The sequence below is a fragment of the Penaeus monodon genome, chromosome 6 (assembly GCF_015228065.2).
Source record: "Penaeus monodon isolate SGIC_2016 chromosome 6, NSTDA_Pmon_1, whole genome shotgun sequence".
NCBI lineage: Eukaryota > Metazoa > Arthropoda > Malacostraca > Decapoda > Penaeidae > Penaeus > Penaeus monodon.
The window spans coordinates 15,167,185-15,182,184 of record NC_051391.1 but is presented as its reverse complement, the minus strand read 5'-3'; the positions used below and the strand labels follow the sequence as shown (position 1 = coordinate 15,182,184).

Sequence of the window (15,000 nt, the reverse complement as noted above, 5' to 3'; positions counted from 1 at the left end):
CTTTGTGACGGGGCGAGACCTGGAGGAGGCCTTGCGCTCAAACAACCCGACGGCGTACATATCCTCCCTCTTCCTGAAGCACCTCTCCGAGAATTCAACCATCGGTGAACTTCTGGGCGATGTGGGAAGCCCCGTGGTGGAGCAAGGCGTCCAGAAGTTCTTGGACTGGGTCATGCCGTACCTCGGATACTTCACGGGGAGCGACGTCAACGAGGTCAATACGTACTCGCTCCCCAAGTCCCGAAGCAAGAGGGACGCCGCAGATGACGACGGCTGGACCACTATCGGAGGGCCTGTGAGCGGTGGGGAGCAGGTGAGGCCCACGGCAACGCTGATAACGTCGTCGTCGAGGCCCACGAACAACGACCGGCTCTTGTGGGGCAACGACCATGTTCTCTCGCATAATAATATTCACGACAGTGCTACAAAGAGGCCAGGTGCGTAGGCTCATGTTACTTTCTTGTTGAAAAATGTAGATCGTGCGCCCGACCCATTGTTTTCACAATATAGAATTTAATATAATTGCGGCAATATATCAGGCCCACAAACCCGCAGTACTATATGTGGTTAATGCATTATGAAATCACTAGTACTACAAAGATTCCAATTCGAACTTCATGCATTTCTTTCTGTCTTCGCATTTTCCTTCTCTTCATATACTATATTTTCATTGTTTCTTGGCAACTGTCTAACTTATCTTATGAAGTTACTATATATGATTCAGTGGATAAGCTGTGGGTTCTTTTGGAACACTTCGATACATATTCTGGTTTAATGTTACACCTTCACGCTGTCTCCTTCTTCAGGTCTTGACCTCATCAAACCCATTGACGTCCCTGAAGAGCGTCCTCGGCCGTCGTTCTCCTCAAGGCCCACCTTTTTTTCTCGTCCCTCGTCATCTTCATATCCTTCATCGTCATATCCATCATCATCATCATCATCATATCCTTCTTCATCATCTCATTCTTCATCATCCTCGTCTTCATCATCTAGCTATCCTTCTTCCTCTTCGCAAGACATCACACCTCCCTTCCACCTGACTTCCTTCGATGAAGTTCCATCTGGAGCGACAGATGTCAAACGTCTGGACGTGTCAATGCGTCTCTCCCGCCTTGACTATTTTTTCAACAACCTCCACCTGGACCGCGAAGACTGTCGGCGCCGAGTCCTGTGTGAGGTGTCCCGCGACCCAGAAACCTTCGCTCCACTGTCGGACCTGATCGGTAGTGAAACTAGGCAAGTCCACTTCGGATATTGACGAGTCACTCTTAGAGATGCTTTGCTTCCCTAGCATGCTTTCATCGTAAATTAAATATTTACGTTTAAGTTCCTCCCTTTTCATTCAACTTCGACGGCAAATTAAGTCTTTGCAAGTATACATTTGTATGTCTTCCTAAATAAACGGTCTTTGTCTCTCTCTGCGAACTTAACACAAGGCCTTAAAATACGAATTGTTTATCATGAACTAATTTAGTTATTTTCCTTCAGGATCTCAGGCAACATCTGGGAGCTGAGCCAGCAGTTACGACATACAGCTGAGGGCGGGAGGCTCCTGTCCTACATTGAGGCCGTGCGAGAAGGAAAGGACAGGTGAGTGTATTGTGATACCTCTAAAGCCGCTGTAGCTGAGTTAGGAAAAGGGAGGAATTAGTCCTTACTGCTGGGAACTGAGGATTGGCGAGAAAGTAATCACTGCTAAACAGTGGTGCTTTTTTCCTTCTTTTGGAGTCTAAAGTAACGAAGGAAGAAAAATAAAAAGGGCTCAGTGCATATAATGATCAAAATGTTATTGCTTTTATGTAAATCACCTCTGACTTAATGTACTGACTAAAATTTTGCATTTATTCACAGGTTAGAGCAGTGTGATGGGTACCGATACCAATGCGATATGAAGGCTCGTGAAGTAATAAATACAGACATCCTCCCAATATGGCGCGAAGTAGTCCGTTGGCTCACAGTGAAGGTCCTTACACAAGAGTTATAATTATCCTATTCACACTTATTCATGAATAATTATGATTTCCTGAGATGAATATTTGACCTTTAACCTTCCAAAACATTAGCATGTCTTCCTTTTAGTGCCTCTCCTGTGTGTATATATAATTTTATATATGACCATGTCATTCCTCTTAGTGTCTGGAGATAAAACACTGAATGTGGAAGATTTCATTCTGAATGTCGTATTAAATATTTATGAGTGACAAAAAGTGTTTTTGCATTCGGCTGCAGTTATGATTTTGTATTTAGGAATTTTTGAGTTTGTGTGCATGACTTTTTCAGTGTGCGAGTCTTTGGGGCACTTTTGAAATTAGCCAATAGTTCTAAAGCCATGTTTGTGCTTTATAAACATGAGTAAAAGTACATTACATTCATGGAATATGCCATATTTGATTGTATATTTTGTTACTGTTGCGTTGTTATTGTTATATTGACGTAGTTATTACAGTTGCATTTGTTATATTTCTTCAGAAGGGAGATATCACTGCACTGCAGAAAATGTTTTCTTTTGTAAATGCTTCTAATGAATATATAGGCATTAACTTTTTACTTAGTGTAGATGTATCAGCACTAGTCACTTATTTTAGACCGATTTCTCTTTATATCACCTCTTGCCTGTTGTAAGAATACTTGTTTCAATTAAAGTTGTATGAATATATAAATAAGCGCCCCCCCCTCACACACACACCCACACCCACACTCACACCCACACCCACACCCACACCCACACCCACACCCACACCCACACCCACACCCACACACACACACCCACACCACACACACACACACACACACACACACACACACACACACACACACACACACACACACACACACACACACACACACACACACACACACACACACACATATATATTGAAGTATATCCACATACAGTATATATAAAACATAACATCTTGATTTATAAATTATATGTGTATCTAGAATAAAATATTTGACCAGCATCTATTTTTTGTTTTCCTAAAACTGCCAACACCATACTTGACCATGTATATTTACATAAGAAAAGTAAATGCTGAAGGCATGGAAATAAAAAAAAACAGATATGCTCTAAATGTCTGCATAGAGCAGCCTTTAATTAAAATCCTACAGACATAACTACTGCATATAGCATATGTGTAATCATACCTTTTCAGTATGCAACATTATGAAAGAATCCACAAAATGATGAACATCATCATATTCACAAAAAATATATACACTGTACAAAACCTATGTCTAAGAAATCTTTCTCTGTGTTTTCTAAATTATTATCACAGGTAACTGTTTTCAAGATATTTGGATTCATATTGCCATAGTAATTAATATCAACTGAATCAGAAACATAATCTAATAAGATAATCTGACATATCATTAAAGAATTCCTAAAAAGTGGGATAAAATTAAGACTGTATAGAAAAATATGCCACATCTGGGTTCATATGTTTTAGAGGGATGAGAACTATATATACAAGTATTACCTACAAGGTAATTTCTCTGAGGGTTTCATTACTCTGAAACAATTTTGACTGAATTCGAGATTCCTCAAAAAGAGAAAGAGAAAGATATTATCACTATCACGTACTGGTGTCTTCTGGACCAGTATTCTTTCCACGGGCAACAGCAATAACATAACAGGTGGCTTCATATGAAACAAATATGACACCTGTTGCCAAGCCACTTTTGAGCATGCTTGGCCAAAGTCCTTTAAACCATGCCTGGAAGCCCTCTTCATACATCACAGTTGATATGTACTTCCATACATTTGTATATACAATAACCTGTGGAAGGAATAATAAAAATTAGAATTGTAGTCAGCATTTGATAAAAACCTAATTCTGATATTACTATCAATATCAATAATATTCATAATACAATGATAAATATCCTTCATAGTATGCATCACAGTATTAGCAATAACATAACAAATACAGTAACATAAAAAACAAAAACAACAATAATAAGTAGGGACAATATTAATAACAATAATAGTAATAATTATAACAATCATCACCATCATCATCATCATCATCATCATTATCATTATTAGCATTATCATTATCTTTATCATCATCATCATCATGACTGTTGTTGACTATTATTATCATTATCATTATCATCATCATCATTATTATTATTCACTATTCTTATTATTATTGTTATTATCATAATCATTATTATTATTTTCATCATCATCATCATTATTGGTATCATTATTTTTATCATTTTTATCATCACCATTGTTATTAGTATCATCATCATTATCATTATCTGTATCATTATCATTAACTATCATTACTTTTTATTATAATTATTACAATTATCATTATCACTTATTATTATTATTATTATTACTATCATTATTATCATTAGTATTAGCATAATCATTATAATCATCATCATTATTATTATTATTATCAATATCATTATCATTATTAATATCATTATCATTATTAATATCAATATCACTATTAATATCATTATCATTACTATCGCTATTAATATCATTATCACTATCAATATCATTAATATCATTACTATTATCATCATCATTATCATTGTCATTATCATTATTTCCATTACCATTACTGTTATCTCTATAGAACAATTCAACTGAGAAATAAAGGAAGAGAAAAAGAAGGACATGCTTGTAGAAGGGAAAGACCACGAATCAGCCACAGGAAAATAATATTCCACAGAACCATATAACAAATACAAGTGCAACTTAAGAGAACCTATCTGCCTATGAAAACAGATGTCAGAGTGTAAGAACATACCTTTCCAAACTGCTTTCTGTTATTTTCAAACCCTCGAATCTGCATTCTCTTTTTAAGAACATCAAGAGGGTAGGTAATGACTTTGGCGCACACACCTGCAGCCATGCCACTCACAGCGCTGCAGCTCAGCCAGGGAAGATGGCTCACTGGAGAGAAGCAAAGACAGGCCAATTAACAAACAAAGCACTTCACACTATATATCCCATATCATCTCCATCATAGTCATCATCATTGTCATCACTTTTATTAGTAATACAATTTTCATGATCACTATCATCATCAATCCTGTTTTCCTTGTCATTATATCTTTATCATCTTTATTATTATTGTTGTTATTATTATTATCCTCATCATTATCATTATCATCATCATTATTATTGTTATAATTACCCTTATCATCATTATTATCATACATATCATATTGTTATTATTATTATCATTATCATTATTACCATTACCATTACCATAACCATTATCATTATCACCATCATTATACTAGCATTATCATTATTAACATTATCATCATCATTACTGTTATTATTAACATCTTTATCATTATTGCAATCATTATCATCATGACTTTAATCATCATCAGATACATACATCTAAGCACTCATACAAATAATCATTAAATAGAAAAAGTTCCCTATTACATATAAATCATTTGTTTAATGCAGTGAATAGATTATGAATGGAATACATAAATTAATTTCATAAACTTATGAATCATATTTTTGTTTGACAAAGGAATACACAATTTCATTAAAAAAAATTTGTTATCACTATGAACTGATATATCTAAGTAAAACAACTAGCATGAAGTTGTGTATTTTTTCCAGTACATCAATATAAATTAATAAAGTATTTTTCCATTTGCAAAAATAAATTACATTTCTGTGTCAAATCTTACCATCGCCAATAAGGTTATTAGAAAGTGCAAGAAACACATGATAGAAATAGAAGATGAGTCCTGAACTTGGAGCATTCATAGCAACAGTTGGCAGAAACCCACGCCATAAGCTTAAAGCTCCTTCTTGCCGAACCATCTTCACTGCTGCATCCATCATGCCACTGTAATACTATGAAATGAAATAATTAATTGTAATAACTAATCTTTGTATTACACAATGTTGTATGCATGAGCAAAAGAGAGGGGAAAATAAATAAATCTGAGAATAATCTTACAGAAAAATTATGTTTGCCATTTTTTTCACTCAAAATGTAATGAAATCAAGATTTTCTGATTTTAGGAAACATTTCCAAAACTCAGAAATAGGAATCAACCTTTGGAGTTCCTTGTGCAACCATTCTGGTACGTAAAACATCACATGGCATAGATAGCAATGTTCCACAAACTCCCGCAAGTCCTCCACACAGTCCATGTGGGAAACCATGTTCAGTGGCTGCCTTGGTAAGAACTGCATAACTCCAGAACTGAAAGAATTTATGAATATATATATATGGTTTACATAGTAATAAAAGAGTTTGATCTTGTCCTATAATGAAGTCATTTTTTTGTTCCACAAATCTTTATTCAAACCTAAACACTGATCATTCTTCTACTATTCTGAGTTACAACAAGATATAGATTTGGTCAGATTTTAGAAAACAAACTAAGAAATTATCTTACCTGTGCAACACCATATCCAACACTTAGTGCTTGAGCTGGAAGATGCCCTTTCCAGAGTGCTGAAGGACCTTCACTTTTTGCAATTGTGAAAAGACTTTGGAAAATCCCATGGTACAGCCCTCCGCCATGCCTCGTAGTTGGTTCAATTTGTAGCTTTTAGAAATATGAAAAAGTGAGTTAAATACCAAAACAAAATACTTAAAGACTTAATCAACTGTCTTTCAAAAGGGAAAAAATCCGTTTTTCAGGTATATAATTTTAAGTTTATTTTCATTTAATACAGTAGTAAAAATGTGAACACATCTGGCATTCAACTCATTTAACAATTTGAAAGTAATCTTTATATCAATATTCTCCACTCTGTACTCTTATTATTTTTGCAACAGCATCTAAAAGGAGACCTGCATTTGTATTTACCTGAAACCTAATTTTAAGAACATCAAGGGGCTGGATAAGAGCTCGAGTGACCATTCCACTTACAGCACCAGCAACAGCATGGTCTCCTGGAGTGAGCTGAACATCCTGGTCTTCTTTATATCCTACATAGCTACCCATTATTCTAAGAAAAGGCAAACATACCATTACTACTCTATCTCTTGTAAAGAAAAAACACTTCAGAGTAAGAATTATCAAATATTGTGATATGGGAAATGGAAGATATGAAGCTGATGTTTGAGCATGAGACAACTACTAAAAGAAAATCACATAAAGTGCATGATACAATGTTTTGCTTATCACTGCTCCCTCAGTTTATTCACACAAAACTTACATAGACTATTGCATAGCCTAGTTTGGAAAAGTCTGGTTCATAATATAACTTACATGTTGCAACAGTAGCTATAAAATAATTCACCAAAGATAATTTGCATTTAATTATATTACAGAAAATAATAACAATTCTACAATGCTGATATACAAAGACAGCAATTTCCTACTCAAATTATGCCAAGTAAAATACCTATTCCATAGAGTTAACAGCAGGTGCAGCATATTATTATTTATCATCATCTTTCAAAGTTCTGATGTGCACTTCAAATTATCATTATCATTATATATTAATGTGTGATGATAATGCTAATAATGAAAATAATAATAAGAAATAACCTTAATTATGATAATAACAGTCCTATCACTACTCCTGCTGGTCATAAAACAAATGATAATGACAATATTTTTTTAATTCACAAATAGCAAAACTGATCTAAAAATGATTTTCCACACTATTAATATTACTATCAAGGTAAAACTTTCAGATAAACCCCCACTACCACATGCAATTACTGCAAGTTTTTAGAGCTCAAGCAAAGACCAACAAATCTATCTGGTACATTATCATATTCATTTTTTTCTAATTGCTATTACTGCAGGTGTTGTTATCATTATCAGTATTGCTGTAATCTACTATAAGCCTATCAACAGTATTATAAACTTTATCATATTACTATACCCATTGTCATCATCAACAATAACATCAACATCATTATAATCAACAATAATTTTCTTGATAATGATGATGACTGACAATGAAAGCCAAATGCCAAGGATTACTTAATATAAAGGCTGTTCTCAATTCAATAAGTATATAATCTGAATAAGAGTCTGTTTTCATTCTACACATAAAGTTCTATACTCAAGACATTCACTAACAATAATTCTTGCCTTCAAACAATGCCAAAACTCTTTTATTGCGTGTGATGTAGCGGGTTTCTCAAATTACTTTCCATTACACTTCTTTCTTCTTTTCTAGGGTTTTAGTCTATACTATTGTACTCCCTATACCACTGCACGTCCGGCGAACTTCGTGTTTCGCAGACGATGCCTTGTTTATATTCGGAGGCGTTTTTGTAATCTAATCCAGACCTATCCGGGTTTCTGTAGTATCAGACTTTTTTATTATTTACCTTGCGTATGTGCATATGTATATATGTATGCACTCATTTATATAATCCATCTACATACACATATATCAAAATATAAAATTTTCTTAATAATCAAGGGAAAACCAAACTTTCACTAAATATCAGGAATATTTGCTAAAGATCGAACCTTTACCTTTCCTTGATGTAATCAAGGAAAGGTAAAGCTAAAAAAACATACTGCATCAGCGTGTTAGCTTCTTTTATTTAACCAAAAAAATTGATATATTAGTAACATGATAATTGTATGTATAAGTTTATTCTTATAAAAAAAATATATATATATATAATAAATTACAACTTATAAAACCCTTAAAGTTCGCCGACAGGAAGTCACGAACGACAACACAAAATCACATTACATCTTAATAACTTCAAAGGGAAATTCATAAAAAAGAACATGCGTCGTAGGGTTTTATAAACGACCAAAAACAAATAAAAGACGCACTTGCGCCAGTAAACATCCCAAGGAAAAAATAAGGGAGCAGCCAGCAGACGAAGTCCCGAGGAGCGAGCGAGCGGGTCTGCGGCGAGGACGTGCGTTTCCTCATGTTAAAGTAGCTTAATAGTGGTGTTGTCATTTCTGTGTAGAGTAAGCCAAGCGAAGTAAGTAGTGTGGCTCGTTATAAAAGGCAATATCTTTAAATGTGTAGGAAATAGTATACATGTACTTGGTCTTTGCGTTGCGTCAGCGGTTTTCTCTGAAGACACGACAAGTTCGCAAGGAATTTTACATGTGGCTCGGCCTGGGAGGGTAAATGCGTGTTTGAAGTGCGGCCGAAATCATGTATGTCTTGACCAATTTGTCATACGAAATCACTGTCTCCGTTGCATAATTTCCTGGCAACTGACATGGTGCCTGAAAATGAGGATGAATGAAGGATTTTCAGCATTTTATATATATAATAGTTACATCATTATTGCAAATTAGGATTTCTTCAAAATTATCAAGTTACCCTGAAATATTTTCTTCTTTTCTTGCTCCTGATCCTCTATTTGCAAGTCTGTCATTGTTACAGAATATAGTGGTATTTGGTATTCAACTTGAAGAACTTAATCAAGACTATACCACTTAATGCTATATTATGGCCTGAGTGCTTTCTGCTCTATTTTAGTAGTCTCTTCCACATACATTTGATAAAGTAGGGTTTGGACTGGTTCCTTAGTTCACAATAAATCACTATCTGTTGCCCAAAGCACAACACAATGTGGGCCTCCCTTGGTTCTTTGAATGGTTTCCCTTTGCTCTTCCATTGCTGGCCCCTAGACCCTTCCAATTATATACACTTCTACCTTACAAGGGTCCCCTTTGGCTCCCCCTCAGCTCATCCATTAGTTCCCCCACAGAATTTCCAGTGGTGCCCCGATGCCATTACCCTGGTGGCCCGTAGGCCTTTCCAGTGGCAGTTCCCAGGACTTACCAAGTGTGCCTCAGCACATCCAGTGGTTCCTACTTGAACTTTCTAGTGGACCCCTAGGCCCTTCAAAAGCCCAAGGTCTTATCAGTGGTGCCCCCAAGACCCTTCCAGTTGTTTCTCATGGGCCATTTTTATGAATCAAGATTCTCAAGAATTCACTAGTTTTGACAATATTATCAGTATCCTACTTAAATTACATAATGTCAGCCCAGTGCATAGGTTGTAAGTGGTAGATATTAGAGCAAGTCAGATAGTGAACTTCAGCCTATGTGGTGAAAGAGGCTATATATATATATACATACATATATATATATATATATATATATATATATATATATATATATATATATATATATACATATATATATATATATATATATATATATATACATATACATAATATTTATATATACATATACATATACATATATATACATATATATATATATATATATATAATTATATAATATATATATATAAATATTATATATATATATATATATATAATATATAATAATATATATATATATATATATATATATATATATAATACATATATATATCTATATATATATATTATATATATCGATAACTATATATAATATATATATGTATATTATATATATATGTAGACAAGGTATGAATGAGAATGAATATCTTCACAATACAAGAGATGTATTTGACCGGTGTCGAATGCATCTTCGTCAGAAATACATATATTTCTGACGAAGACGCATTCGAAACCGGTCAAATACATCTCATGTATTGTGAAGATATTCATTCTCATTCATACCTTGTCTACATTTGTCAATATGAATACGGTTCAATATATATATATATATATATATATATATATATATATATATATATATATATATAAATATATTATATATATAATATAATATATATATATAAATATATAATGTATATATATATATTATATATATATATATAATATATATATATATATATATATATATATATATATTATATATTATAATATATAGTAATATATATATGATTATTATATATTATATGTATATATATATATGTATATATTATTATATATATATATAATATGATAATTATATATATATTATATATATAATATATATATATATATTATATATATATATAATTACACACATATATACACATACATATATGTATTTATGTAATTATATATGTTATACATTTATCTAGGTATGGTGTACATATGTAGCATAGCAGTAAACAATGATATTATAAACAAGTCTGCAAGTGTTATTCATTCATCCAGTGGAGATACTATCCAACTGTTAAATTTGATTCATTCCAGAAAGTGTGATCCTCATTTATTGAAAACAGGCAGCTTGAATGAGAGAAAATGTATGACACTGACTGAGAAAAAAGAAAACATAGACTTAATTAAGCATATGTGTATCAATCAGATAAAGGAGATCTTTCTGGAGCACAGAAAGACATCATAAATGGATCTCAAGACTGCCAGTTCTAGGTGAAATTATTTTCATGCTCAGTTACATAAAATAATGGGAGAGTTCTCATCCCTTAAGCTGTAAGAGAGGATGAAAAAAAGGAATTTAAATAATTGAAAATTGTCTAATGATCCTTCCTTTCTTCAGATATGTCCGTATATCACGACGAAATAGAGATTGAAGATTTTGACTTTGACGAGGAAACGGAGACCTATTATTATCCTTGTCCATGTGGAGATCGATTTCAGATAACTAAGGAAGAATTGGCTGTAGGAGAAGACACAGCTACTTGTCCAAGCTGTTCTCTTATTGTCAAAGTTATATATGATCCAGTAAGTGGTTCTTGAAGGATTTTGTATTTTAAAAAATGCTATATATTTTTAGTCCTGTGGTGATTATGAAGACCATTATAATCTTGGTGATACCCTTTCAGCTTTAATTTAGTTCCCTGGATTGCTTGTGTGATGCAGTATAGTACTTGTTGTAATATCATGCATATTTCAGGATGATTTTGCTGTGTATGAAGAAGAAAGTGTAACATTACCCAAGGAGAAGCAACTTGCAACGAATTAAGCACAACGTTGTAAAAGTATGTAAGGCATAGATTCTGTCTGTTATTGTATGAAAAGATGAGTCTTGTAGAAAATGAATGCACTTTTTATGGCAATATAGTATCCTATCCAGGATGCTGGGGAAAAAAAAATATGTGGCAATTTTTTTTTTTTTCTCTATTCTTTCTCTAATTAATTATGCATAGATAAATCAGTATGTATGTTTGTGTTCACTTCAGTAGTTAATCATATTTGAAGATTTGTAGGTTTTATTCATATATCTTTAATGCAATTGATACATTTATATGAAATTACTTTCTTTTATGTTTCACATAGAAGCAGCTCTTTTTAGATATAATGTTTAAATTCTGTCCATATATATGTACATGTAGTTATCACTGTTTTATTATTATTATTATTATTATACTTATTGTTGTTGTTTTTATTATACTTGCCTGTGTTGCTGTTGTTATTTTTTTTGTTGTTAGCTATTTTCTCATTTTTCTCATAATTATTATCAGTATTATTATTATTATCATCATCATTTTCATTAGTAGTAGTAGTCAAGTAATATCACCTTGTTTATTTTATCATTACCAGAAGTAACATTAAAAAATAAGCATATATATGTATGTGTATGTATATGTATACGTATATGTATATGTATATGTGTATGTGTATGTATATATAATATATTTTGTATATTTTGTATATTTTATATATTATATTATATATATAACACATATGTATGATAGTTTAAGAAATTTTCTTGGTCATAAATCATAAATTTCATATAGTTATGATTAATATTGAAATATAATTTAATTAAGGATTTTTCTTATTCTTTTTATAATAACAATACTACTACTAATGATATTAGTGTTCATGAGAATAATAATGATAATGACAGTAATAAGTAGCTTATGATCCAAAAGGTTTTCCTCTTCCTCATTTATAAATTATTGATAAATTCCTCATGCTAACTTTGGCCATAAAATGTCTGTAATTTGTGTAGAGGTAAATTTGATCCATAACTCTTGGCTTGGCATTTTCCTTCTAGCCGTCAGAATGGGTGGAAGAGGTCGTGGAGGTCGAGGCAGGGGGAGGGGCATGACCTATGAGCAGCTGGGAGTTCAGAAAGGAGAGGTCTTACCTGAGAGAGTTGTTGGGCCACCAGAAACTTACCCTCCACTTGAGTTCCGCCCGGTGCAGCCTGCACAAGAAAAAAACCTAGCCGAATCCTACCTCTTAGTGGTGAAGAAAGAATTCCGAGAACACATGCAAAATTCACAGTACTATATTCATCCAGGAGTAAAGAGACCTGATATTGAAAGATACTCAGATAGATATCAGTTACTAGCAAGTCATCGTGGGCAGTTGAATATAAACTGGTCTCGGTGTCCGAAGGAACTCAGTCATTCTAGTACCACAGCAAAGAAGAGAAAAAGTTGGACTAAAAAGTCCGATGTCAAAAAGGCAAAAGTGAAAGACCTAAATGTAAGTGAGGCATTAGAGGCACTACAGAAAAAGGAAGAAACACAGAGTAAGGAAGGGGTTGAAGAGGAAGGAGAAGAAGAGGGTAAACCTGAGGGTGAAGAGATAGAGGAATTAGAAGAGGATGATGAAGAGCTCGATGAAGGTACAGATTATGTCAATAATTATTTTGATAATGGTGATAGTTATATTGATGAAGAAGACGATGCCCTTGAAGAAGGTGGTGTTTTTTAGTGCATTTCAAATAAATAGATTTTTGCTCATATGAACCAGTCAATCATCAATAATGTATATTTATAAAGAGATGTCCAAGTTTTGAAGAAAAAAATCATTGATCCATGGCAACTGGTAGGCCCTTTTCATTTAATTATTTTCACTCCAAAACAATTGAAAATATTTTTAATCTTTTTCATCTTATTCTTTGCTTCTTATTTGAGAAATTGATCATCATTTAGTGGAATGAAAGATATATTGCTACTAGAGTCTATGACTATATGATAGCACTGAAGGAAACTTTCTTGTATTTAATAAAACATTTTTGATATGCATAGAAATGTGCTGATTTTATATATTTATTGTCTTTATAAGATAATCTTAATAATAATGAAGTGTGAAATGATAGTTTTCTTTTCCTTGACCGTGTTTTTTCTTTCTTTCTTTCTTTTCTTTTTAGAGAGAGAGAGAGAGAGAGAGAGAGAGAGAGAGAGAGAGAGAGAGAGAGAGAGAGAGAGAGAGAGAGAGAGAGAGAGAGAGAGAGAGAGAGAGAGAGAGAGGGGGGGGGATGGAGAGAAAGAAAATTGAAAGTGAGTGCAAGTGTAAATGTGCAAGTGAGACTTGTGGACTTCCTTTTTTCTTCATTTTTCCAGTCCTGATTTCAAAGAAAAAAACAAACAAACTTTTTTTTGCATTTTTTTTCTTTAAAGTAAATATATATATATATATATATATATATATATGTATATATATATATATATATATATATATATATATATATATATATATATATATTATATATATATATATATTGCTTTCAGGCTTAAAAAAAAAAAAAAAAAAAAAAAAAAAAAAAAAAAAAAAAATAAAAGCCAAAATATGTCTCTGCACTAGTCATGGGAATCAAATGAGTTATAGGAGGATTTTTAGGAATCAACATAATGAATACATAAAAAGAAGTGTGATAATGCATCCACAGAAATGCAGATATTATAATGAATAGATAACATAAGCATGGGGGCCTGAGGGGTGAGCTATTACCCTTATTAAGGTACTGAGGCTCCTCCTTAATCAACTAGCCCCACAGACTTAAACTTTTCCGGTTCCCTGACCTCTGGCTCTCCTTTGATCAACTCTCTCCCCTTATTCTGACAATATTCTCCTCTTTCAACAGTTTCACCAAAAATAACCAAATAAGCAAATAGGTAAAGTTTCCTCCCATAGCCATTCTGATCACTCGCATCTTGTCACCATTAACAGTTGATGTCCAACCTCATGAATTATCTACCCTGAAAAACCTTGCTATCAAGCCTGTTCCTAACCAGTCTCACTCCTTCCATAATACTTGTACTGGAATGGTTTCCATCTCACTGGCTGCTGTGCTACACTGTTCCTCCCAGAAGCTGCCAAAAGTCCTACATCAATATTGCTACGATTAACGTTTGTAACTTTTGACCCCATAAAGTTTATATGGTGGAGAGTCCTGTCCTCTCAATGTCAGAAATGTTTTGACCACCCTGATAAGCAC

At 33.1% G+C, this 15,000-nt stretch overlaps 3 protein-coding genes across 3 annotated transcripts in view; 2 read left to right on the top strand and 1 right to left on the bottom strand.

The window, feature by feature from the left end:
• The window catches only part of LOC119574263, a 33,397-nt gene extending 30,676 nt beyond the window's left edge, over window positions 1-2,721 (top strand). The window contains exons 4-6 of the mRNA XM_037921423.1: window positions 1-437; window positions 807-1,590; window positions 1,852-2,721. The exon at window positions 1-437 is cut by the window's left edge and continues 86 nt beyond it. Of these exons, the coding sequence (XP_037777351.1) occupies window positions 1-437; window positions 807-1,258 (889 nt within the window). The 3' untranslated portion in view covers window positions 1,259-1,590; window positions 1,852-2,721. The remainder of the gene's footprint in view (window positions 438-806; window positions 1,591-1,851) is intronic.
• A 342-nt stretch (window positions 2,722-3,063) lies between these two features.
• LOC119574261 (mitochondrial thiamine pyrophosphate carrier-like) lies at window positions 3,064-8,225 on the bottom strand. The gene is made up of 7 exons (XM_037921420.1): window positions 8,065-8,225; window positions 6,823-6,964; window positions 6,406-6,558; window positions 6,060-6,209; window positions 5,686-5,854; window positions 4,776-4,921; window positions 3,064-3,779 (listed from the first exon to the last, which is right to left on the bottom strand). The coding sequence occupies exons 2-7, from the start codon at window positions 6,958-6,960 to the stop codon at window positions 3,576-3,578; spliced, it is 960 nt and encodes a 319-aa protein (XP_037777348.1). The 5' UTR covers window positions 6,961-6,964; window positions 8,065-8,225; the 3' UTR covers window positions 3,064-3,575.
• Window positions 8,226-8,665: 440 nt separating this feature from the next.
• Window positions 8,666-13,875, top strand: LOC119574262 (DNA-directed RNA polymerase III subunit RPC7-like). Its single transcript, XM_037921422.1, has 5 exons — window positions 8,666-8,858; window positions 11,058-11,234; window positions 11,362-11,546; window positions 11,719-11,803; window positions 12,826-13,875. Exon 5 carries the CDS (start codon window positions 12,834-12,836, stop codon window positions 13,491-13,493), a length of 660 nt encoding a protein of 219 aa, XP_037777350.1. The 5' UTR covers window positions 8,666-8,858; window positions 11,058-11,234; window positions 11,362-11,546; window positions 11,719-11,803; window positions 12,826-12,833; the 3' UTR covers window positions 13,494-13,875.
• Window positions 13,876-15,000: the final 1,125 nt, after the last annotated feature.

Coding starts and splice junctions, on each gene's coding strand:
- LOC119574262 (XM_037921422.1), top strand. CDS start 12,834: ATGGGTGGAAGAGGTCGTGGAGGTCGAGGCAGGGGGAGGGGCATGACC.
- LOC119574261 (XM_037921420.1), bottom strand. CDS start 6,960: ATGGGTAGCTATGTAGGATATAAAGAAGACCAGGATGTTCAGCTCACT. Junction 6,559..6,822: donor TTCTTAAAATTAGGTTTCAG/GTAAATACAAAT, acceptor TATTTCTAAAAG/CTACAAATTGAACCAACTAC. Junction 6,210..6,405: donor TTGGATATGGTGTTGCACAG/GTAAGATAATTT, acceptor AAATTCTTTCAG/TTCTGGAGTTATGCAGTTCT.